The sequence below is a fragment of the Equus quagga genome, chromosome 3 (assembly GCF_021613505.1).
Source record: "Equus quagga isolate Etosha38 chromosome 3, UCLA_HA_Equagga_1.0, whole genome shotgun sequence".
In the NCBI taxonomy this organism is placed as follows: domain Eukaryota; kingdom Metazoa; phylum Chordata; class Mammalia; order Perissodactyla; family Equidae; genus Equus; species Equus quagga.
Genome location: NC_060269.1, coordinates 150,863,104 through 150,882,459, shown reverse-complemented (window position 1 = coordinate 150,882,459; position 19,356 = coordinate 150,863,104). Strand labels below are relative to the sequence as shown.

Sequence of the window (19,356 nt, the reverse complement as noted above, 5' to 3'; positions counted from 1 at the left end):
GGCCCCCACTACGCCCACATTCACGCTGAAGGTCAATTTAAACATTTTATAAAACAGCATTATCAGCTTTCACATACAATCTCAATTTCTCCATTATTGATACCAATTACTTCTATATGCAACAGATATTTATCGGGCACCTACTGTGTGTGGACTCTGTGGCAGGCGCTAGATATGAGGTTAATAAGGCAGACAGAGCTTACTGTCTGGGGGGAATAAAAACATTAAACAGAAATTTACAATCCAGTGTACACCTGTACATGTCACTTCTAAAGAGTACTGTATATTTTTCTCCCAGTAGGGGTCAGCAAAGGAACAAAGTAAATCTTTACAGATAAATTTGATCATGGATTATAAGAAACTTACACTTAACAATGCAAACTATCATATGAAAAAGTGAAATACAAATACGTAATCCCTTAAAAAGAATGTGATAATCAAAATCCAAACTACCAAATGCACACAGTGCTGAGTGATCAACTGTGTCAGCAGGTATAATACTTTCTCAGCTGGAGCGCGCCTATGCCACAAAGCAAAGTGAGTCCAGGTTAAGACATAGTCCAAAGTGATTCTCTGTGAATCTCCTTCCTCAGCTGTGAGACGCAGCCCGGGTGCCATCTCCAGGGTGTCTCCTGACCCCCAGACTCAGCTGGATGCTCCTTCCCGCTCTTGGTCCCCCTATCCTGGTTCTTGTCACAACGTGCTGTGTTTGCTTGTCTTCCCCACAGTGATGCTCAAGAGTAGGGACCCTGCCCAGGTCATCTCCATCCCCGGCATCTACGAAGTACCTGGCAGTCTTTGCTGAAGAAGTAAATGAGTGGACAGGTTCGCAATCTGCTCTAGATGTCAGAGGCGGTAATTTTCTCACTACCTTCTCATCAGTGCTAGAACTCATTGCAAGTGGTGATTCTCAGCTGGTGAGGGACATTTCCTATCCTCCTGGAAAATCACTTGTCCACAATTTCAGTTATTTCCTTAGTGCCTGTGTCAGCCTGAGAGACATGGGGGCCCACGAAGGCACCTGAGCTCGGGTACTGGACTCAGACTGTGGGGCTGCCTTGGTCAGGAGGTAATATTATTTGCCATAATAGATTTCACCTGAAAAATTATCCCATCATGGCAAATCTGCTCCCAAGTCTCATGGGCAATTTACTCTAAACCTCCCCCCCTGCAGAGCGCTCTGGCCCAGAAACAGCCTTTCCTCCAGGACCCAGAGGAACATGCACGCAGTTAAGGGCACGCACTCAACAAAAATGCTAATTCAGACCAAAAACGTTCAAGGCTATACACTGTCAGTGCTTTAAACTCTAAAAAATTCAAGGAAGGCATTTTGTTGTTAGTGCCATTGAGTCAATTCTGACTCCTAGCGGGCCTGTGGACAGCAGAGTGGGACCCTGCCTGGTCTTCTTTTGCACCATTCTCTCACCTTGCGGCACTATGTCAGACAATGCTCTGCTGCAACTCATAGGGTTTTCATGGCCAGTTTTTTGGGAAGTGGTGGCTTTTTTCTTAGTCTGCTTTAGTCTGGAAGCTCCACTGAAACCTGTCTACCATGGGTGCCCTGCTGGATATTTGAAATCCCGGGGCGCAGCTTTCAGCATCACAGCAACACACAGTCACCACAGTACGACAACTGACAGGGGGATGGTGTGGTTCCCTGACCAGGAAACAAGCCTAGGTCTCAGGGGTGAGAGCCTCAAATCTTAACCACTAGACTACCAGGACTGGCTAAGAAAAGCATAACAATTTAAATTTCATTAAACTCAGATGATGGACTAGGGAGACAGATGTCACAGAAAAACTCTACACCATAAAAACAATGACAGCTAAGTTTAGACCGAGGACCTACTCTGTGCTGTGCACTACACTGGGCATTCCGGAACATAGCTCACTTAACAGTCAGGACCACCCTGTGAGATGGATTCTTTTATCTCATTCTACTTGAGGGAACCAAGGTTTAGGACGATAAGCTAAACCACCACAGGTCCTGCCGCCAGTAAGGGGCAAAGCTAGCCTCGGAGGCCGGCTCCAATCCCATGCCCTGACGCCCAGACTGCGGTGCATGCCCTCAGCAACACACCCCGGCAGCCCTGGCAGGACACGTCATTTTTAAGTCACAACAAGCCTTCACATGAGCTTCTCACTATCTCAAAAACAGAAAACCATTTGATCATTCGGTCTAGAAAACACAGTTAGAGAGAGAGAGATCCAAGAGATCTTCTGTTTCTAGTCTCAATCTAGAAAAGATTCTCAATTCCATCTGGAGGAGACGGTTATAACGATGGAAAAAAAAGTGAAAAACAACTGACCTCATCCATGATACTGCTTCCTATCTACCAGTTCACACGTGGAAATCAAGCTCTTACGTTTAAAAGCAGTCTTAAGTAAGAAACGATCGGTAAGCAGAGTAGCTAAGGGCAAAGAACAGGGAGAACAATAGCAAAAGAAAGTTCTTCAACGCAACAGTCCTGAGTGCAGATCTGTGTTTTGAACCCTATAGAATTAAGCCAACATCTGAATGACCAAGAGTGCGAGAGTCAGTGCCCTGATGTCCACCTGCTCGATCTTCCCAACCATCCTAGGCATTCCCATTTCTCCATGAGATAACTGCCTGAGATCTGAGCCCTTCTGAGTCCAAGCAGGTCAGTGCATTCATCATCATTATTTTTTGAGCCAACTACTATACGCTAGTCACTGCTCTTTGGTGATGAGGATACACAGCATCAAACAAAACAGGCAACACCCCCTGCCCGTGGGGATGGAGGGGATAATAACATGCACAGTGTGTCAGACGCTGATTTAAATACAAGCAGGGCAGGAGACAGAGATTGCTAGCCTGGGTGTGCACGTGTGTGAGTGCAGGCACATACACACACTTCTAAAAGGGACGGTCAAGAACACATCACTGAAAAGTGACATTTCTGTAAAGCCCTGAAGAGAAAGCTGCAAGCATGAGGAAGGGTCCGGAAAGCATCCAGACAGAGGAAGCAGTGAGTTCACAAGCTCTGAGGCGAGAGCAAACCCGGCACATCCGAGGAAGAGCAGGAGGCCAGCGAACTGAAGCCAAAAACAGCACAGGGGAGAACACAGGAAGATGCCCTCAGAGACCAGGGCCAGCACGGGCATGGCCTGGACTTTAGGTTTCATTCTATGTGAAACGCAACATTCTTGGAGGGTCCCACCAAAGGAGGGTCCTCATCCACTGTGCTGAGAAGCGCCCGTTGAGGAACACAGGTTTCACCAGCGGCCACTGAACAATCCACACCAGGTTGGAGTAGCATGGTATCAGAGGAGGTGGCCAGAAGTAGAGAGACCCTGGACAGGTTCTGCAAGGGATTTCCCTCGCAGAAAATGCAATAGAGGAGTCAGGGATGCTGGGTTTTTGGCCGAGCAATGCAAAGGACGGAGCTGTCATTTAAGGATACGGACTCTCTGGTTTGGGCAGGAAGGTCAAGAGCTGAGTTTGAAGACACGTTCAGTTTAAGCATCAGACATCCAAGTGGATAAATGAATTACAGTGGAGTTCAGGGGAGCGCTCTGGACTGGCAACAGTTTGTGTACAGGTGGTGCCAAATAAAGGAGTTACTCTAGGATCAGAGAGAAGAACGACAAATGCTGCTGAAAAGTCAAATAAGACTGAGAATTGATCACCAACCATGTATTTCATGTAGAAAAGTATAAGTTGTGCCATATTTTATATCATTTGCTATTTTTAATGTACTGAAATGGAATTATTAAGGCCTTGAATGTTGTTCTATCTCAAATAAAACGTGGTTCTTAAAGAAAAAAAGACGTTTCCATTTTCACCTGGCAAACATCTACTCACGCGTCTCAGCCTAGAAGACCTCTGGGAGGGCTGCCTCCGGGCCTCAGGCTAGGCCGGGCTTCCTGTTCAGCGTGTGCACTGCACCTCACGCACCCCTTTCCTAACAGTTATCACATGGGGACACACAGCCCCAGCTACCTTCCCTCTGCCTCACTCACCCTTCCCTCCTCGGAGCCTTGCAGACTCCAGCAGGCCTTTCGGCAACCAGCTCCCAACCCCCCAGGCTCTAGTCCCGCTGGCCTCTCCAGCATGTGCTCCACCCTAAGAACCCAGTGTCACTAAGCGCTGTCTCCTGCTCTGGACTGCCAGTGCCTCAGGGCAGACGCCCCTGGGGGCGGTGTGTGCAGTCTCTGAGCAGTGAGGGGATTCTCTGATCTCCTGCGAGTGTGACTGCTCAGATGTGCTACATGGTTCTCATGTTCCCTTCCTCCCTCCCTTTCCTGTCTCCTCTTTCACTTGAAAACCATTCATTACCAGCAGCTTTCAAATGCTTGACTGTATTTTAAACCACATTTAGATTCAAAAACCAGCTGTGAATAGGACATGGAAACAATCCTTCCTGGTTTCCGCTCAGAAAAGCGGGTAAGCAGCACCATTCACGCAGCTGAACAGCTCACTCAGCTCCCGTGGGGCTGAGGAGAGCCAGCCCCAGCCCTGGGCCCTGGAGGCTGACCCGAGCTTCTGTCCTGATCCCACAGAAGCCCTCCTTGGGATCGGGACCACTCCCATCACAGCAGCAGGAACAAGAGGGCTGCCGTCCACAGGGCCCTCCTCGGCTCAAGCCCTTCAAGTTTACTTGGCCCAGGACACAGGGCTTCATCCTGCTCCAACCAGGCTGAGTGTGGGAGAAGCAGGGACACTGGCCTTCCTGGGACTGCCGTGGTGTGCTTCCCATGGTAGGAAGAGAGGATTCAAGGACTTGTCTCCCCCAAGAGATGCTTATGTTTTTCTCCTCTGGACCAATGCATCTTATTGCACTGTATACGAAAAATGGTAATTTTAGGTACAAATTCAACTAATGCAAAATAATGTATTTCTATGTTGCTAAACTAATGAAGTGGCTACAGGCTTATAAAAGGCTTGCAGAAGACACCAAACACAAGCTGGGTATATCTATTTCCCCCATAATGTGTGTGGGAGGAAGAAGACAGTTTTTTTCCTGTCAAACTTTCACAATTTCCAGAACACTCTCTTATCTGGCTGTGTCTATTGTAAGCGCGTGTCTGAGTTTACAGGAAAGCAAGGCAGCATGGTGGGGGAGGGGAGGTCACCACTTCTGAAGCCAGCTACGGAGGCAAAGGCTCACACTCAGAACCCACAGGGAAGGACTGACAGCCACCCCGGACTATTCCTCGAAGCCCGGCAGGGCACAAGTAACAGAGCTGACAGGGAGCACCTGTTCGTGCTGGACGCTGCTTTGCATGCTTCTACCTGGACCGTCAATTTAATCCTTGCTACAACCCCATTGGGAAGTACAATCACCATCTCCGTGCCACAGATGAGGAAACTGCAAATGAGGGGAAGTTGTGGAAAAGCCAATTTTAACCTGAGGTGAAAGGGTAAAGGTCATCTAACAGTCTCACTTGTTGAGAAGCTACAACCAGAGACTTGGATCTTCAAGGCCTGATACCAGGCATTTCCAGCTGTGCCCAAATTTTCCCATCCTGACTCGTTCCTAAGATTATGAGCCCCCATAGCGGGCTTAGGATGTGGCCCTGAACCCCCTGTGTCCTGAAGAACTCAGACAAGCAGTTAGGATAGACACTGCTACAGAAGAATGGAGGTACTTCTTAGGCCCATTAGATTCTGTGAGGATTAAATAAAACAACATTAAACACCCAACATAAACTGCATTCACTAAACACTGGAGGCAGCTATTTAAAACTCAGTTCGAACTCAGTTAACAAATGCAACCTCCACCCCCAACCCGATCCTGGAGGCAATTAGATCCACCTCTGTGCCCCCAGAGCACCTTCTCATTTGAGCCCAAAGATACTCTCACCTTATGTCCCAGCGCCCAGCAGGGGCCAGCAGACACTAGGTAAAGAGTATGAAGCCCCACGTTAGACTGCAGGCTCCATCTCAGCCAGGGCGGGTGCAATGGTGATACACAGGCTGTGCAGGCCATTCCTGCAAGCAGGTTTCCCGCCTGCAGGCTCAGAATCCTCCTCCCTCCACATACACACTTGTGAAGGCCCCAGTGTAGGCCACGGGCTATCCCGGATGCTTGGGAACTCAGCAAGACAACTCCTGCTCTTGAGGGGTTCTTAGGCAGACTCGTAACCCAAAAGTTAAAAGCTATAAATGAATGTGTGCAAGATGTGATGGAAACTGAAACCTTCCAACAGTAATTCACCTTGAACTCTTCCTTTAAAGTGGAGATTCAGTGTAATGACAGTATCTCCAAGTATCACTAAAGATCATTTCAAGAAACATTAATCATGATCTGGAATGCACTGCTTGATTCTTTTATTAATTCGAGATTATTTATTACAAAACCCACTCATGCCTCCAAAAACCCTGCCATTTGACAGCAATGGGAAATATTTTGATAAGTTAAGTGCCCGCATGTCAGTCTTCTCACAAAATGTGGATACTCAAAACTCTGTAGAAGGACAAACACAGTTGGTAAGACCCTATTCTGACCCTCACATCTCCACGTGAGCAGAGGAGTGACAGGCCATACTAAATAAGGTCTCTTGCCAGGAAGGCAGTATCAGCAAGTAAATCTAATTCTCAAGTGTGAAATCCCTGTAACCCACTGGGCAGACAACATCCACAAGTCCACATGAAGGAGTGCCAAGCACCGGAGTGGGCCTCAGGCTGGAGTCTGCATATTTTAAACCCAGGAAGGAAGCCCTCGGGAACAGGTGCATTGCTTGATCTAGGCAGGACTCTGAGCCAAGCACAGGGCCAGGCACTAGGGACACAGAGGTGACAGGCAAAGCTAGGTCTATTACAGGAAAGAGATGATGTGCTCAGAGTGGGTCAGCACTGTGACGGAGAGAAGGATAAGCTGTCGGGGTAGAAGGGAGAGACAGCATCCTGGAAGAGTAACTCAAACTGCCAGGGAACGCCCTGTAAATCTACAACGCGATAACCCATAGGGCAGAGAAACTGTCCTCGGAATGAAGACGGAACAATGCTTAGCTGGCCTCTGGTGGGCAGACAGGGTGGCAGGAAAGGAGATTTTGTCATCTTATTTGAGCACCCACACAGCTCACCCAGGACACTCAGCTGGCCAAACCCCACGGGCCCCTCAACTCTCTGACATGGAGCAGCAGAAAAAGGCTTTGCTGCCCAAACAGTTAGTTACTGGAACCCTAGAATGTACCATGTTTTACACACCACATGCACAGCACAGATCCACCATGCATATGCAGTTCGGAAGCAGGCCCAGCTCTCAGAGGTGTGAATGTGGCTTTTGGGGAGGGGATGTGACAGAGCAGAAAAAGCAAAGGTTCTGGAGTCATTCTGATCTGGACTGCGCACTCGGGGCGTGAGAGTGGGTAAGGGGCCTCAGTGGCTTCCTTTGTGCTAAGACATATATACACCCGCTCTATACATTGTGAAGATGAAACAAAGCAATGAGTGTCTCTGAAATGTCAGCTTCTAGGGCAGGCCTTGAGGAAATCCTCTTCTTTCCCTTGCTTCCTCCCTATTGTCTACCCGACCCTATTTCTGATCTGAGCTTTTATCTAACATCAGCACCCAAACAAAAGCCTGAATCACTGCAGACCATCTATAAACATGAACCGCAAGGAATAAATCGTGAATGCATGGTTTTCCTGTGCTTAACTCAACTTCAGAATTTACTAAGGACTTACAATGTGCCTAGCCCTGCGCTGGGACTGCAAGTAGAGACAATGTTCTACCTGGTCCTTACTCTAGAAAGCAGTCAAGCACTTCATCAAGAATAAGCCAACAATAACCTTTACACTCAGTATCAGATTTAAAAATAGGAAAGCTCAAGTAATACTACAATTAAAAACTCATGGTAAAAATAAAATAAAAAGCCCACCCCTGCAGAGGCCTCCTCAAAGCACAGTTGGCAGCATCCCCAAGGCCTCAAGCACCAACCACATCACATCATCAGGGTCTCAGCAGTGGAAGCTTTGGAGCTTCCTTTTCATGCGGAAACCCTGTCCTCCGCTTCACTTTTCATCAAGGACAAGCCTGACCCATATTTTACACTCCCCAAGCATCATCAGCATGCTCATGCTACCTCTGGAGCCTGAGCTCTGGGACCCTGCCTCGTGGTTATGCTGCCTGATAACAAAATCCCTCAGAAAGGACTCCATGGGAAGTGCGCAAGCTTGGGAGCAGGCAACTTGAGTCTGAATACCAGCTCCGCCATTCAGCTAGTCGCATGCCCGTGGGCAAGTCACCCAGTCTCTCTGAGCATCTGTAAAACAGAGGTGCTCCGATTCATTCCCAGGAGTTGTTCTGAGGGTTGAATGAGATCACGTGTGAAAAGCACTGGAGTCCACAAATGCAGGCATTACCCTTGACCTTTGCCCCATCTGGATCATAACCATCTTCAGACTAGAACAGCCAAGAGTCGGGTATCTTCCAGGACAGAGCTTTTCACACTACCTGTTGTGACCCAGTCGATGGTTAGTGCACTGTGAAATCAATTAGAGTGGATTATGACCAGCATTTAAAAAAAACAGAAGAGGAAATTTCAGAATGCTTTCCACATAGTGAAAGCTAAGTACTGTTTCATGAAACTTCAGTCACATATACATATTTAGTTTCTGCACACACAGCCACACACTGGGTCACAACATAAAATTTATTTCCTTTGCGAGACAGGGTGAAAAAAGTTTGAAAGACTCTATTCTAGGACAGTGCTTTCCAAACTTCATTTTTAGCCTGGAATCCTAAGACTAACTGGGACGCCTAAAATAGGTAAAGTAGAAGACAAAGACTCTGGTCCTGCCTGATCCTCTCCTAACACCCTCCCCCCGTGGTTACAGACTCCAAGCCTCGGAAGCTTCGAGGTCAGAGTTCACAGTCAAATTAACAGTGTGGGTGCACGATGGGGGTGCGGAGGGGCAGCCTATGCAAGAGCTGCGTGTTCACAGTGTGGAGAAATCATTGTTTGTTAAATAATGGTGCTCTGTAAGGCAGGCCCCAAACACTTCCACCCAGACAGGCCAGCCTGGCATCCCCACCAGCGGCCAGGTCATGGCCTGATGTTTACTATTCTGCAGTGACACCAGGACTCGTGGCTTCAGCTATGAGTGCCAACCTCCAAACTCTTGTTCCCAGCAAGAATTCAGCCGAGTCTGAGAAGTCTCAGGGTTTAGGACAGAAGCAAAACATGCCAAGAATCCTAAAGGCTAGATCCCAAGGGTGCAGAGGTCTGCTTTACTTAAGGGACTGTGCCTCGTTTCGGATGATACTCAGATGTTACTTTCTAGAAATAAGCCTTTGCCTCCTGAAGAAAGTGAGCAAAAAAAATCAAACCAGTTAACTGTTCCTAGCAGTTTTAGGTTTACTAAGCAGGTTAGTGTTGAAGCCTAGAGGGGCCTTTTTGGTCAAGTGACACCTTCTTTCCTCCTGCAGAGCCTGTCTGTGTTGGCGGGGGCGGGGGAAGGGGTGCTGGGGAGTCGCCTTACAATGCCTTGCAAGGTTGAGCATTGCAGTCGCAGATGAGGAAATGGGTTCAGAGACTTACCGCCTCACCAAGGCCATGAGGCAAGTAAGGGAGAGGGGCTGGGGCCTAGGCCGTACTGCAGGACTCCAGAAGCACACTCGTGCCACCACACTGACCTGAGAGACTGCTCACCGTATTCCTCCAGTCTACCAGCAGCCTCCTCACCGGGCCCTCAAATTCCAGTGCCCTCTTGGGTAACATCCCACTTCTTCCTCAGGTGACCACATCCACCTCTGGACGAAGACTGGTCTGCTCTACTGCTCCATCCCAGAACTCTCGGGAACCTCCTCCCTGTATGTCTGTTTGGATGTCCAGTAAGTACCTCGAAACCACCGTATCCAAAACCAAATCCATTAACGCCCTGACAAAGCTGGCCCCTCTGTGTTTCTGATCTGAGCTGGCGGCACCAGCAACCCCTTCACCAGCTGGACACTTGAGAGCAGACAATTCTCTGCCTTCTCTTGCACATCCACAAAATTTTCACTGGGACCCACATCTTTCCTCTCTCGAACATCCCTCCAGCCCCTATTTTCTACCGACTGCTGAACGCTCAGCTCAAGCCCTGGTCTCTTTTCCTTCATTTGTCTCCGCCTCCAGGCTCCCCTGCCTCCCAAGTGACCTAAACCTCACTTCTAGACAGAGCCCACCTCTCTCCTCACCCAAAGCAAAAGCCTTCAAGTGTTCCCTCTGGCCTCCGTAACCCTCCCCAAGCTCCTTGGCTTGGAATCCGAGACCCACCAGAGCCTGGCCTCCCAATCTCTCGCCTACCATTCTCTGCCCTTTTCCTCTTAGGCTCCAGGATCACCAAATGGACTACTCCAGCCCTAGTAATTCTGGACACCACACGCTGCTTCTCACCATCATGCCTTGGCTCAAATTCACATGTTACTTCTACGTGCTCCGACTTTTTCTTTTTTTAAAGATCAGCACCTGAGCTAACGACCGTTGCCAATCTTTTTTTTTCTTTCTTTTCCCTGCTTTTTTTCCTCCTCGAATCCCCAGAGTACATAGTTGTATATTTTAGTTGTGGGTCCTTCTAGTTGCGGCACGTGGGACGCTGCCTCAACGTGGCTTGAGGAGCGGTACCATGTTCTCGCCCAGGATCCGAACCGGTGAAACCCTGGGCCGCCGAAGCAGAGCGTGCGAACTTAACCACTCGGCCACGGGGCCGCCCCCAGCGTGCTCTGACTTCTAAGCCCAAGTCCAGTTCCTCTGTCCTTCTTCCCCTCCTTCAGAGACAGCATTTATCAAACGCTGTCCAGCTGTCCATGGACATGTCTCTCCCTCTAGACAGGAGCTCCTGACAGGCAAGCACTGTATCTTGCGCACCACCCATCTCTGGATCCTAACAGAGAGCCTAGCACAAACCTGGTGCTTAGTGACATTTTGTTTAATGAATAGATAAATGGCACTTTGAAAACAAATAGGTCCCAGATACCATTTGTTCTCTTAAGGGAATTCAGCAGTACCAGCTAGAGAGTCATAGATAGTAATAAAGAGAGCTAACAGCACTGGGCAGATGACGAGCAGTGCAGGAGCTAGAAAACAAAGGGCAGCTCGAGCGCAGGGCGGCCGGGTAAGCCTGTAAAGCAGGAGGTGGGAGCTCAGCTGAGCCCTGAAAGAAGGTGGCAGTGAAACATGGGGGCAGGAAGATGAGAAAACACTCTGAAAACACATGCAAATACAGTCTTACCAATCAATTAGGTAGATGTCTGGAGTTAAGTTGTTTTTCTTGAAATGAGCAAATAATTTCGGCAAATTTTCTTCAAAGAATACCTCAAATGCAGCAAAATAAGTCAACATCTAGGGAGATAATATGAAATATACTAATAAACTAATTATCAGCACATGTTTCTAGTACATAAAAATGTCAATAAACTTAATACCTTTAGAATCTACCAATTTTCTTCTTACGTAAATTTGATTGGCAACTCGTTGCTAGGCAATTTCTAAATAAACACAATCTCTAATCATCACTAGCTACATCTTCTTATTTCTTCAATTTAAAGATAAGAGAACTGAAACTCAGCAGCGACATGACTTGCCACGTAAGGTCAATCACTAGTGTGTGGCAAGCCTGGGACCCGAACCCGCACCTCTCACTGCAAAGGCTGAGTCTTTAAGGGTCCATTCTTTTCTAAGAACCAGGAATGAATTAACTGTCTAAAATGATCTGAAAAACCACGCAGGCTTCACTCTCAACCCCTAGCACTCCCAGAGGGAATACAATACCAATATCTGAGGCACAGGCAACACCCTCTGGCTGAAAAGCCCAGCCCTTTTAATGCAGTTATGGAGAAAACATCGAAGGAAAACGAAGCAGTCACAGCCTGCATTTCACCAGCACATGCTTTTCAACTTCCTACAGAGTTTGCAGGAAAACAAAATGCACAGAGCAGGGGAGCAGTGCTGACGGAGAAAGAACAGCTACAGCCGGATTCATCTGAGAGGTAGCCCAGTTGTCCCCCATTTGCCAGCTGCGTGCGTGTGGGCAGACAGCGCTCTCCGACGACGTCTGCTGTCGTACGGAGGGGATGGACTATAAACCAGTGGTTCCCAACACGGAGCACTTCGCCTCCTGGGGGACAGTTGGCAATTTCTGAGGACATTTTTGGTCATCACAATAGGGGCGTGGTGCTACTGGTATCTAGTGGACGGAGGCCAGGGATGCTGCTTACACAGCCTCTGATGCGCAGGACAGCCACGACCCACAGCTGTCTGGCCCCAAACGTCAACAGTGCTGCTACTGAGAAACCCTGATGTAAATGAAGGTCCCATTCAACAACACGATTCTATAATTTTTCCCTAAAAATATAAGCTAAAATTATCAGATATGTTTCCAAAGAGGAAACAGGGGTCTTATCTTCAAAATTAGGAGATATTTAGATACAAATCATTTCATTATATATAAAAAGTTTTTCCTATGAAAGTAGCATCTGTGATGCTCACTGTAGAAACTTAAGAAGGACAGAAACAAAGACCATCCAGAAACACGTCTGATGCTGCAGAATGCTTCCTTGTACTGTTAAACGTGACAGCTACTACGGCATATGTTCTATTTTATACACTTTTGAAAAATTAGCATTATAATCTTAAATGCTTTGCTACAGAACCGTTCTTCACAAACAGCACTTTCGCACTGGATAGATTACCAGATTTAAAAGAACCATTCCCCTAAACCTTTTTAAATGTTTTCATTTTCACAATGAAAAATAATTTTAGTTATTACATAGTTATAAATAATTGTGTAACAATGATCTTTGTGCATAATGCTCTGTCCCCATTTGTGACTTCTTTATAATCAATTCTTACACAATCACACACCAATACCATTTACTGATACTAATACTTAACACGAAATTGCCTTCAAAAAGGATTCTGCCAATTTACACTTCCCCTAACAGCCACCAGTTTAACAGCAGTTTTTTTAAATACCTTTTTTTTTTTAAGGTATATACTGCCTGAGCAAGAAATACTCAAAGTCCTTAGGATATTAAGGAAGAAACATTCCCTACCTGATCTAAACTATTAGATCACTTTGGTCTTGAAATACCAAACGGTGATAATTATCAGCAAATCAAGACAACGTTAATTAAAAAGCTGACGGATTTGTTCAATTCTGGGCTATGGAAAGAACACAGGCTTAGGAAGGAGAACGGGTGCAGATCCCGGCTCTTCCACTTACCTTGACCGGTCACATTATTCTGAGCCTCGCTTCCTCATCTGTGCCATGCAGAGGACCCACCTCCAGGAGCAAGTGAGGGGCTTCCCCAGGGCAACTACTATCAACTCCTTCCATTTATTCAGTGTCTACAGCATTATTCTGAACACACCGCTGCCTTTGGTCAAATAAAGGAGCTGGTCTTAAACACGTCTCCTCTCCCATGAGTGACGCTGCATGGAGCAGAGCCTCAACATGACAGTGCGCAGCCAGAGAATCCAGCTACGCTGCGTTCTATTTGACAGACCCCAATGCGGAGACAGCTCTTAGCTTTTGCTTTGACACAAAGTACATATGTTTGTGCAGGAGCCTCCCCTCCTCCCTCGTCTAAAGACTATATTTTCATTAATACTTTCTGAAAGAATGTATTAAGAAATACATGCATATGGCTATTAAACACGTATTTAAAGTTCAACACAATGCCCAAATAATCCTCCACCTTATAGAGCGCTACTTATTCTAAACATCTCTTAGTGGAGGGAAATGTGTTCTTTTCCCCACTGCAAAGACAGAATGATCAGGCAACTCTTGCTGTGTGAAGACACAGCACCCAGGGTGCATACACAGGGCATACTCACAAGGCCATGGTCCACTCGGAAAAACGCCATTTGACAGGGTTTATTCAAAAGATTAGAAAAAGCAATGAAGGCATCTGCAGTGTCTAAGTTCAGGATCAACACCGCCGCAATGAAAGACATGCCCTGAACCTGAGAGGGGGAGAGACGGCGTTAAACAAACGGCAGCCACTGCGGTCAGAACTGCAAAAGAGGAACCCAAACGTCCTCATGCTAGACGGGCCCACACAGCTGCCCACCCACCCACCCACTGCCACCCCACAAAGGCTGAACTGACAGTCTCGTTGACTCTGACCTGCCCTTCCTTGGAACCATCGCTCCGCCCCGTCAGCCACCTGTCTGTGCTCCTTCAGTCCCCCACTCCGACCACGTGGGAAACCATAAACCAACCCCTCCTTATGAATTTGGCATTTGAAATATACTGTCCTCTAGAATGCCTAATTTCCTGGTGCCATAGAAATGTATGCCTATAATGTGTTAAATCTAAAATCAGGCGCACACACATCTATTAAGCCGCAGAAACATCAGCAGCACAATTTTTAAAATGCTTACTGCAAAAAGGCTTTTTTGATTTAACACTGAAAAAAAATCACATGCAAAAAATGAAAATCAAATCCAATTAAAATGTGATTAACGTTAGAGAGCAGCCGTGTCCGCTCAATTTCTTTACAAGGAAACTGAGGCAACTCATTTACCATGAGCCTTTTCATAATCCTCAACAAAAAAGGGAAGGCATTCAACCTGACTGCAGCTAAGATGTGCTGGGCAATATTTTGGCTTTCTTTTTAGATGATAAGATTATAAGATATTGAAAAAGTTCACTTACATAACCCACATCCGGTCGGTAACAAGTATAAGCGCCCAAAACACTGTGCAACATGTCATGATATGGACCACCCTAAAAGGATCAACACACCAAAAACAACACACGCGTAAGTTTGTTAGTGCTCAGAGTGACATCTGATACTGCTGCTGGCGCTGCCTGTCACACTGCTGCCCACAGGGGAGGAACTAGTCGCCAAGCATCATGCTAGCAGCTCTATGCGTATGACGTAATGTAACAAATTAACTACCAATCCACAGTTCAACAGGAGTCTGCAGCTCAACCTACAAAGCTGCTCTGCAAAAAGCCGCTGGGTCAAGTATGAGCACTACAGTAGAACAATATCCTTAGTTTGGCCCCTGCTATGTAACTATATTCACCTTCAAAGTTCAACAGGTGACCAGGTACCCCGGCTTCTTCAAAGCAGGTGAGTGTTAACTGTCCTTCTGACTCAGCCTCCCCGCTGCCTCCCGAAACTGACTAGTCTTTTTGCCTCCTTTCCCCTGCCCAGCATTATCTTTTGTTTCTTTTGTGTTTTGTGGTATGGCAGGCTTCAACTCTAAGTCTTACGTCCAAATGGATACTATCTTAATCCAAACAACCTCCCAGTTCTCCCATCCCTCCAAGATTTGTGTTGGAATGTTTTTTTCCAATGGAGCATAACAGGGAGCGCAAAGGGGCCTCACACTGCTGTTAGCATGTCTGAAGACACTGTGGAAGGGCTGGCTTGGTCCAAATCAAACACTTACTGTCCATATCTACCACGTGGCTTCAGTTAACACATGGAATAAAAAGCACACACGGTGTGTGACTAGCAAGTCACTCCACTGGTGACTACATGCGGCTTACAAAAGAATGCCATGGCCCAAACCATCACATTCTAACAGATAAAAAGAAGAGAGATTTTCAAATTAAGAAGGTACAAAAGAAGGAAATACAGCAATGGGAGGGTAAAAAAAGACAACATCCAGGACTAAGAGGGTAAGGGCAGACAGGGAGGGACCTCCATGGCAGCACCAAATGCCACCTGAGGAGGAGTGTTGACTACTACCAAACGGTATCTGGTCCAAGGCCAAATGAGAAAAACAAGAATGCCATACTCAGCTTTTCTTTTCTTTTTTTTGTGGTGAGGAAGATTGGCCCTGGGCTAACATCTCTTGCCCATCTTCCTCTTTTTGGTTGAGGAAGATTGTCCCTGAGCTAACATCTATGCTAATCTTCCTCTATTTTGTATGTGGGATGCTGCCACAGCGTGGCTTGATGAGCAGTGTGGACGTCCACGACTGGGATCCAAACCTGTGAACCCCAGGCTGCCAAAGCGCAGCACACAAACTTAACCCTACACCACCACAGGCCCCACTCAACTGTTCTTAAAGCTAACTGTTTTTAACCTAAAAGAACTTTCACCACTGTGATGGTGTCCTCCTCACTTTGGTGCTAAATGTTCTTTCTTTGATGAAGAGATGGTGCTAGTAGATAATAGTTCCTTATTTTAAATGCCCTTAACTTGTTTTGGCTGTCTCAAAGTTCCCCACACTCTCCCCTCCCACTACCCTTTGTGTTTTTAACATCAGCCATTTATGAAATCCAGAACTTTGGGAACCACAGACTGAGGAAGACGCACCCAAAGGAACCCAGAGGGAGAGACCTTGGCTTCAGCAGGGCATTAGCACCCTCCCAGACCCTGTCCTGGGTTTCTGGCAGTCTTTCTTGGCTACACTGCGAGCACCTCTCAAAGCTATGCCCTCACACCCCGCCTCCTCCAGAGCAGGGACCATCCGCACCCAGTTCCTAGCTCAAACAGAGACGGCAAGAGTTAGTAAGGAGGGTCCATGGAAGTGAACTGTATCCTCTCTGGTCCTTCCTTTAGCAAGGTTCTCTCCCAAAAGGAACTGGGGATGCCCTGAACCATGAGCTGTTTGATGCCTCCATTGTAGTCCTCCTACTACCTGGAATGTCTTTCCCATTTTCTGGCCAGACTCATCCAAACCTGGTCCAAGCACAGCCCAGAAGCCACTACCCCAGTGACACCATTCTTGACCCCTCCTGACCCTCCCCCCATGGTACAACCAGGAGAGTGACCCATCCTCCTCTGTGCTGTCAGAGGACCTAGGACACACCCTCTTCTTTGCACAGCCCAGTGTGTCTAATCTCTACATCTCGTGGCTCCTTCCAGGCCACCACGTAACCGATTTGTTCTAATTTATTCCACTGCCCTTTACTGATTACCTAATGTGTGCAAGCGCACAATGCTAGAAACACAGGCATGAAAGACCCAGACTGGGGATTCTGAGGTTACTCTGGAGGCAATGAAGTGACTAGATGGAGGTGCAGGAGGCCAGGAGAGATCTGCAGAGGCTGGTGCAGCGATCCACAAAAGATGAGACTCTGAACTAAGTAAAGGCAGTGGCAACAGAGAAGGGACAGACTGAGAGGGATTTCAGAAGCAGAACCAGCAGAAACCACGGTAGACTGGATAAAGGGGGGGGGGGGGGGGTCAAACGAGACTCCCGGGTAAATACACACCTGCTGGCTGATGAAGAGAAGGTCTTCAGATACCTCTGCTCCAATCTGGGGGCCCGGAGCCCTGCCTGCACTATACTCAGATGCCCATGAGGAAGCTCTCCTTTTCTCTTTACTGCCAGCCAAATGAGAATATTTCATCCTGTCACCCACAGCTGGCTTCTGTGCCCAGGGGAGTCACCATTCTCCTAGTCCAACTGCCCAGAAACCCCACCCTCACTATGACCAAAGGCTGCCAAGGATTTCCCTCTCTCCCCCAGGATCAAGCACACCTTGATCATCTTCTGAGTGAGTGCTACTGTGTGTAATCCTGAAAACATAAGCAGCATCTAGGAAAGCTCTGACAGATAGAGTGGCACACACGGCCCTTCTTGTGCCAGACCTAAATACATTTGATACACACATTTCAAAAGAATGACAGAATTGCCTTTAAAAGCAGAAATATGGCCATACTAAATATTTGTTGGAAAGGATCAGTTACCCTTATTTTTAAAAGTCTAAATGCATTAACATAAGACTTGGGGCCAGCCTTGTGGCCGAGTGGTTAACTTTGCACGTTACACTTCGTGGCCGAGGGTTTCACCAGTTCGGATCCTGGGCGTGGACCTACCACCACTCATCAAGCCATGCTGAGGCAGCATCCCACACAGAGCAGAACCAGAAGGACCTACAACTAGAATATGCAGCTATGTACCAGTGGGCTTTGGGGAGAAGGAGAAAGAAAAAGGAAAAAAGAAGAACGGCAACAGACGTTAGCTCAGGCCCAGTCTTAAAAAAAAAAAAAAAAAAGACTTGCCTCCACTTCCCAAAAATACCCAAGTACTTTTCAAACTTGATTACAAATATATGCAGTTTGGCATCCATGAATTTTAGACAAAACATACTCGAAAACAACAAATCACCACCACCTACCTGCTGGAAAATGCAGAGATTAGGAAAGGTTCTAGAAATGTCCAATTTAATAAGCTCCAGACTGGCTTCTCTGTCTGCTGCTGAAAAACCGGCATCTATTGAAAGATCAAGAGTCATTTCACCTCTCAGAGGCAAGCATGTGCAGTAACCACGAGGCTCTCAAGTTTCGTAAGAAAGCAGTTCTTCAGAAGTACATGGACCTAATTACAACTTGAACCAACGAACAGGGTCCACTTTCAGAGTTCATACAGTTTGCAGAGTTCCTTCCTTTAAGAGCAAAAATCTCTTAACATCGTCTAATGCCAGGTCGTCATCAGATATTCTCTAGAGTCTGAACTCAGAATCTAATTTGACATTACCTTCCATCCACAACAGTCAGTGGAAGTAAGGACAAGTAAGGGAGTATACATCGATGAATTCCAGGCACAGAAAACAACAAAAAATCATTTGATCTAAAACATCACTGGTATAAACTTAGAATATGTGGGAGTTAATGCAATATAACACTCATGTACTATTTCTAACGAATATTTATGAAAACTCGTTTTATATTTTTTTTGAATTCCAGTACCACAGACAGTACAAAAAAAGATCAGTAAAAAAGATACCACTTAACCAAAGAAGTAATCATTCTTATGTGTTATGGGAAATTCTAAAAGCATCCCCTAGCAAATATGCAGTGCTCCTGCCTCTTTGGAGGTTCCGATGCTCCTCTATAAGCCACCACTCAAGTAATCCTGGGGGCCAGGCTACTGTACATCATGTGAATAGTGGATAAAGGAAATGACATGGGTTACAAGTGGCCCTCCAGCACGTTAGGACACAGACACCTCTCAGGAACTGGGATGTTCTCCTTCTTATAAAAGTGTTTTTCTTTAACTTGTTTGCTCTTAAAAAATCCCTTTTCCCATGAAGCTTTTTATAAATTTGTACCAATCACTACTTCAGTTAAGCAAAGTTTCTTTGTTATGTAATAAATAATGATATACATAGTTGACCAAAGTATCCACTAGTTTTAGCATCATATCTACCTTCATTCTCCACTTCAGAGCCTCCCGTGCTGAAGGACCGCCACCTCTCCTTGGCTCGGGCAAGACAGATGTCAAAGAGCTCTGGAAGACAAGCCTCCGGGTAAGTACCACGTGCACAGGTGAGTACATTTCTTCCAAACACCAGAGAACACACTAGCTTGCTCACATACTTAATGACAGACGGCACGCTTATTAAGGCTACTTAAACAATTCCCCCTACTTGGCCTGAAGGTACTTCTATTGTCTAAAAACATCACCGTATACAAAGAAAGAACACACCAAA

General features: G+C 46.7%; 1 protein-coding gene across 2 annotated transcripts in view; it reads right to left on the bottom strand.

The window, feature by feature from the left end:
* The window catches only part of TBC1D14 (TBC1 domain family member 14), a 102,994-nt gene that overhangs the window by 7,237 nt on the left and 76,401 nt on the right, over window positions 1-19,356 (bottom strand). The window contains exons 8-13 of one of the 2 annotated variants that reach the window (XM_046656088.1): window positions 19,074-19,154; window positions 18,043-18,137; window positions 14,611-14,682; window positions 13,788-13,916; window positions 11,182-11,291; window positions 4,719-4,803 (exon numbers count right to left, since the gene is read on the bottom strand). In XM_046656088.1, the coding sequence (XP_046512044.1) occupies window positions 4,719-4,803; window positions 11,182-11,291; window positions 13,788-13,916; window positions 14,611-14,682; window positions 18,043-18,137; window positions 19,074-19,154 (572 nt within the window). The remainder of the gene's footprint in view (window positions 1-4,718; window positions 4,804-11,181; window positions 11,292-13,787; window positions 13,917-14,610; window positions 14,683-18,042; window positions 18,138-19,073; window positions 19,155-19,356) is intronic. The other variant, XM_046656087.1, reaches the window with a different exon arrangement.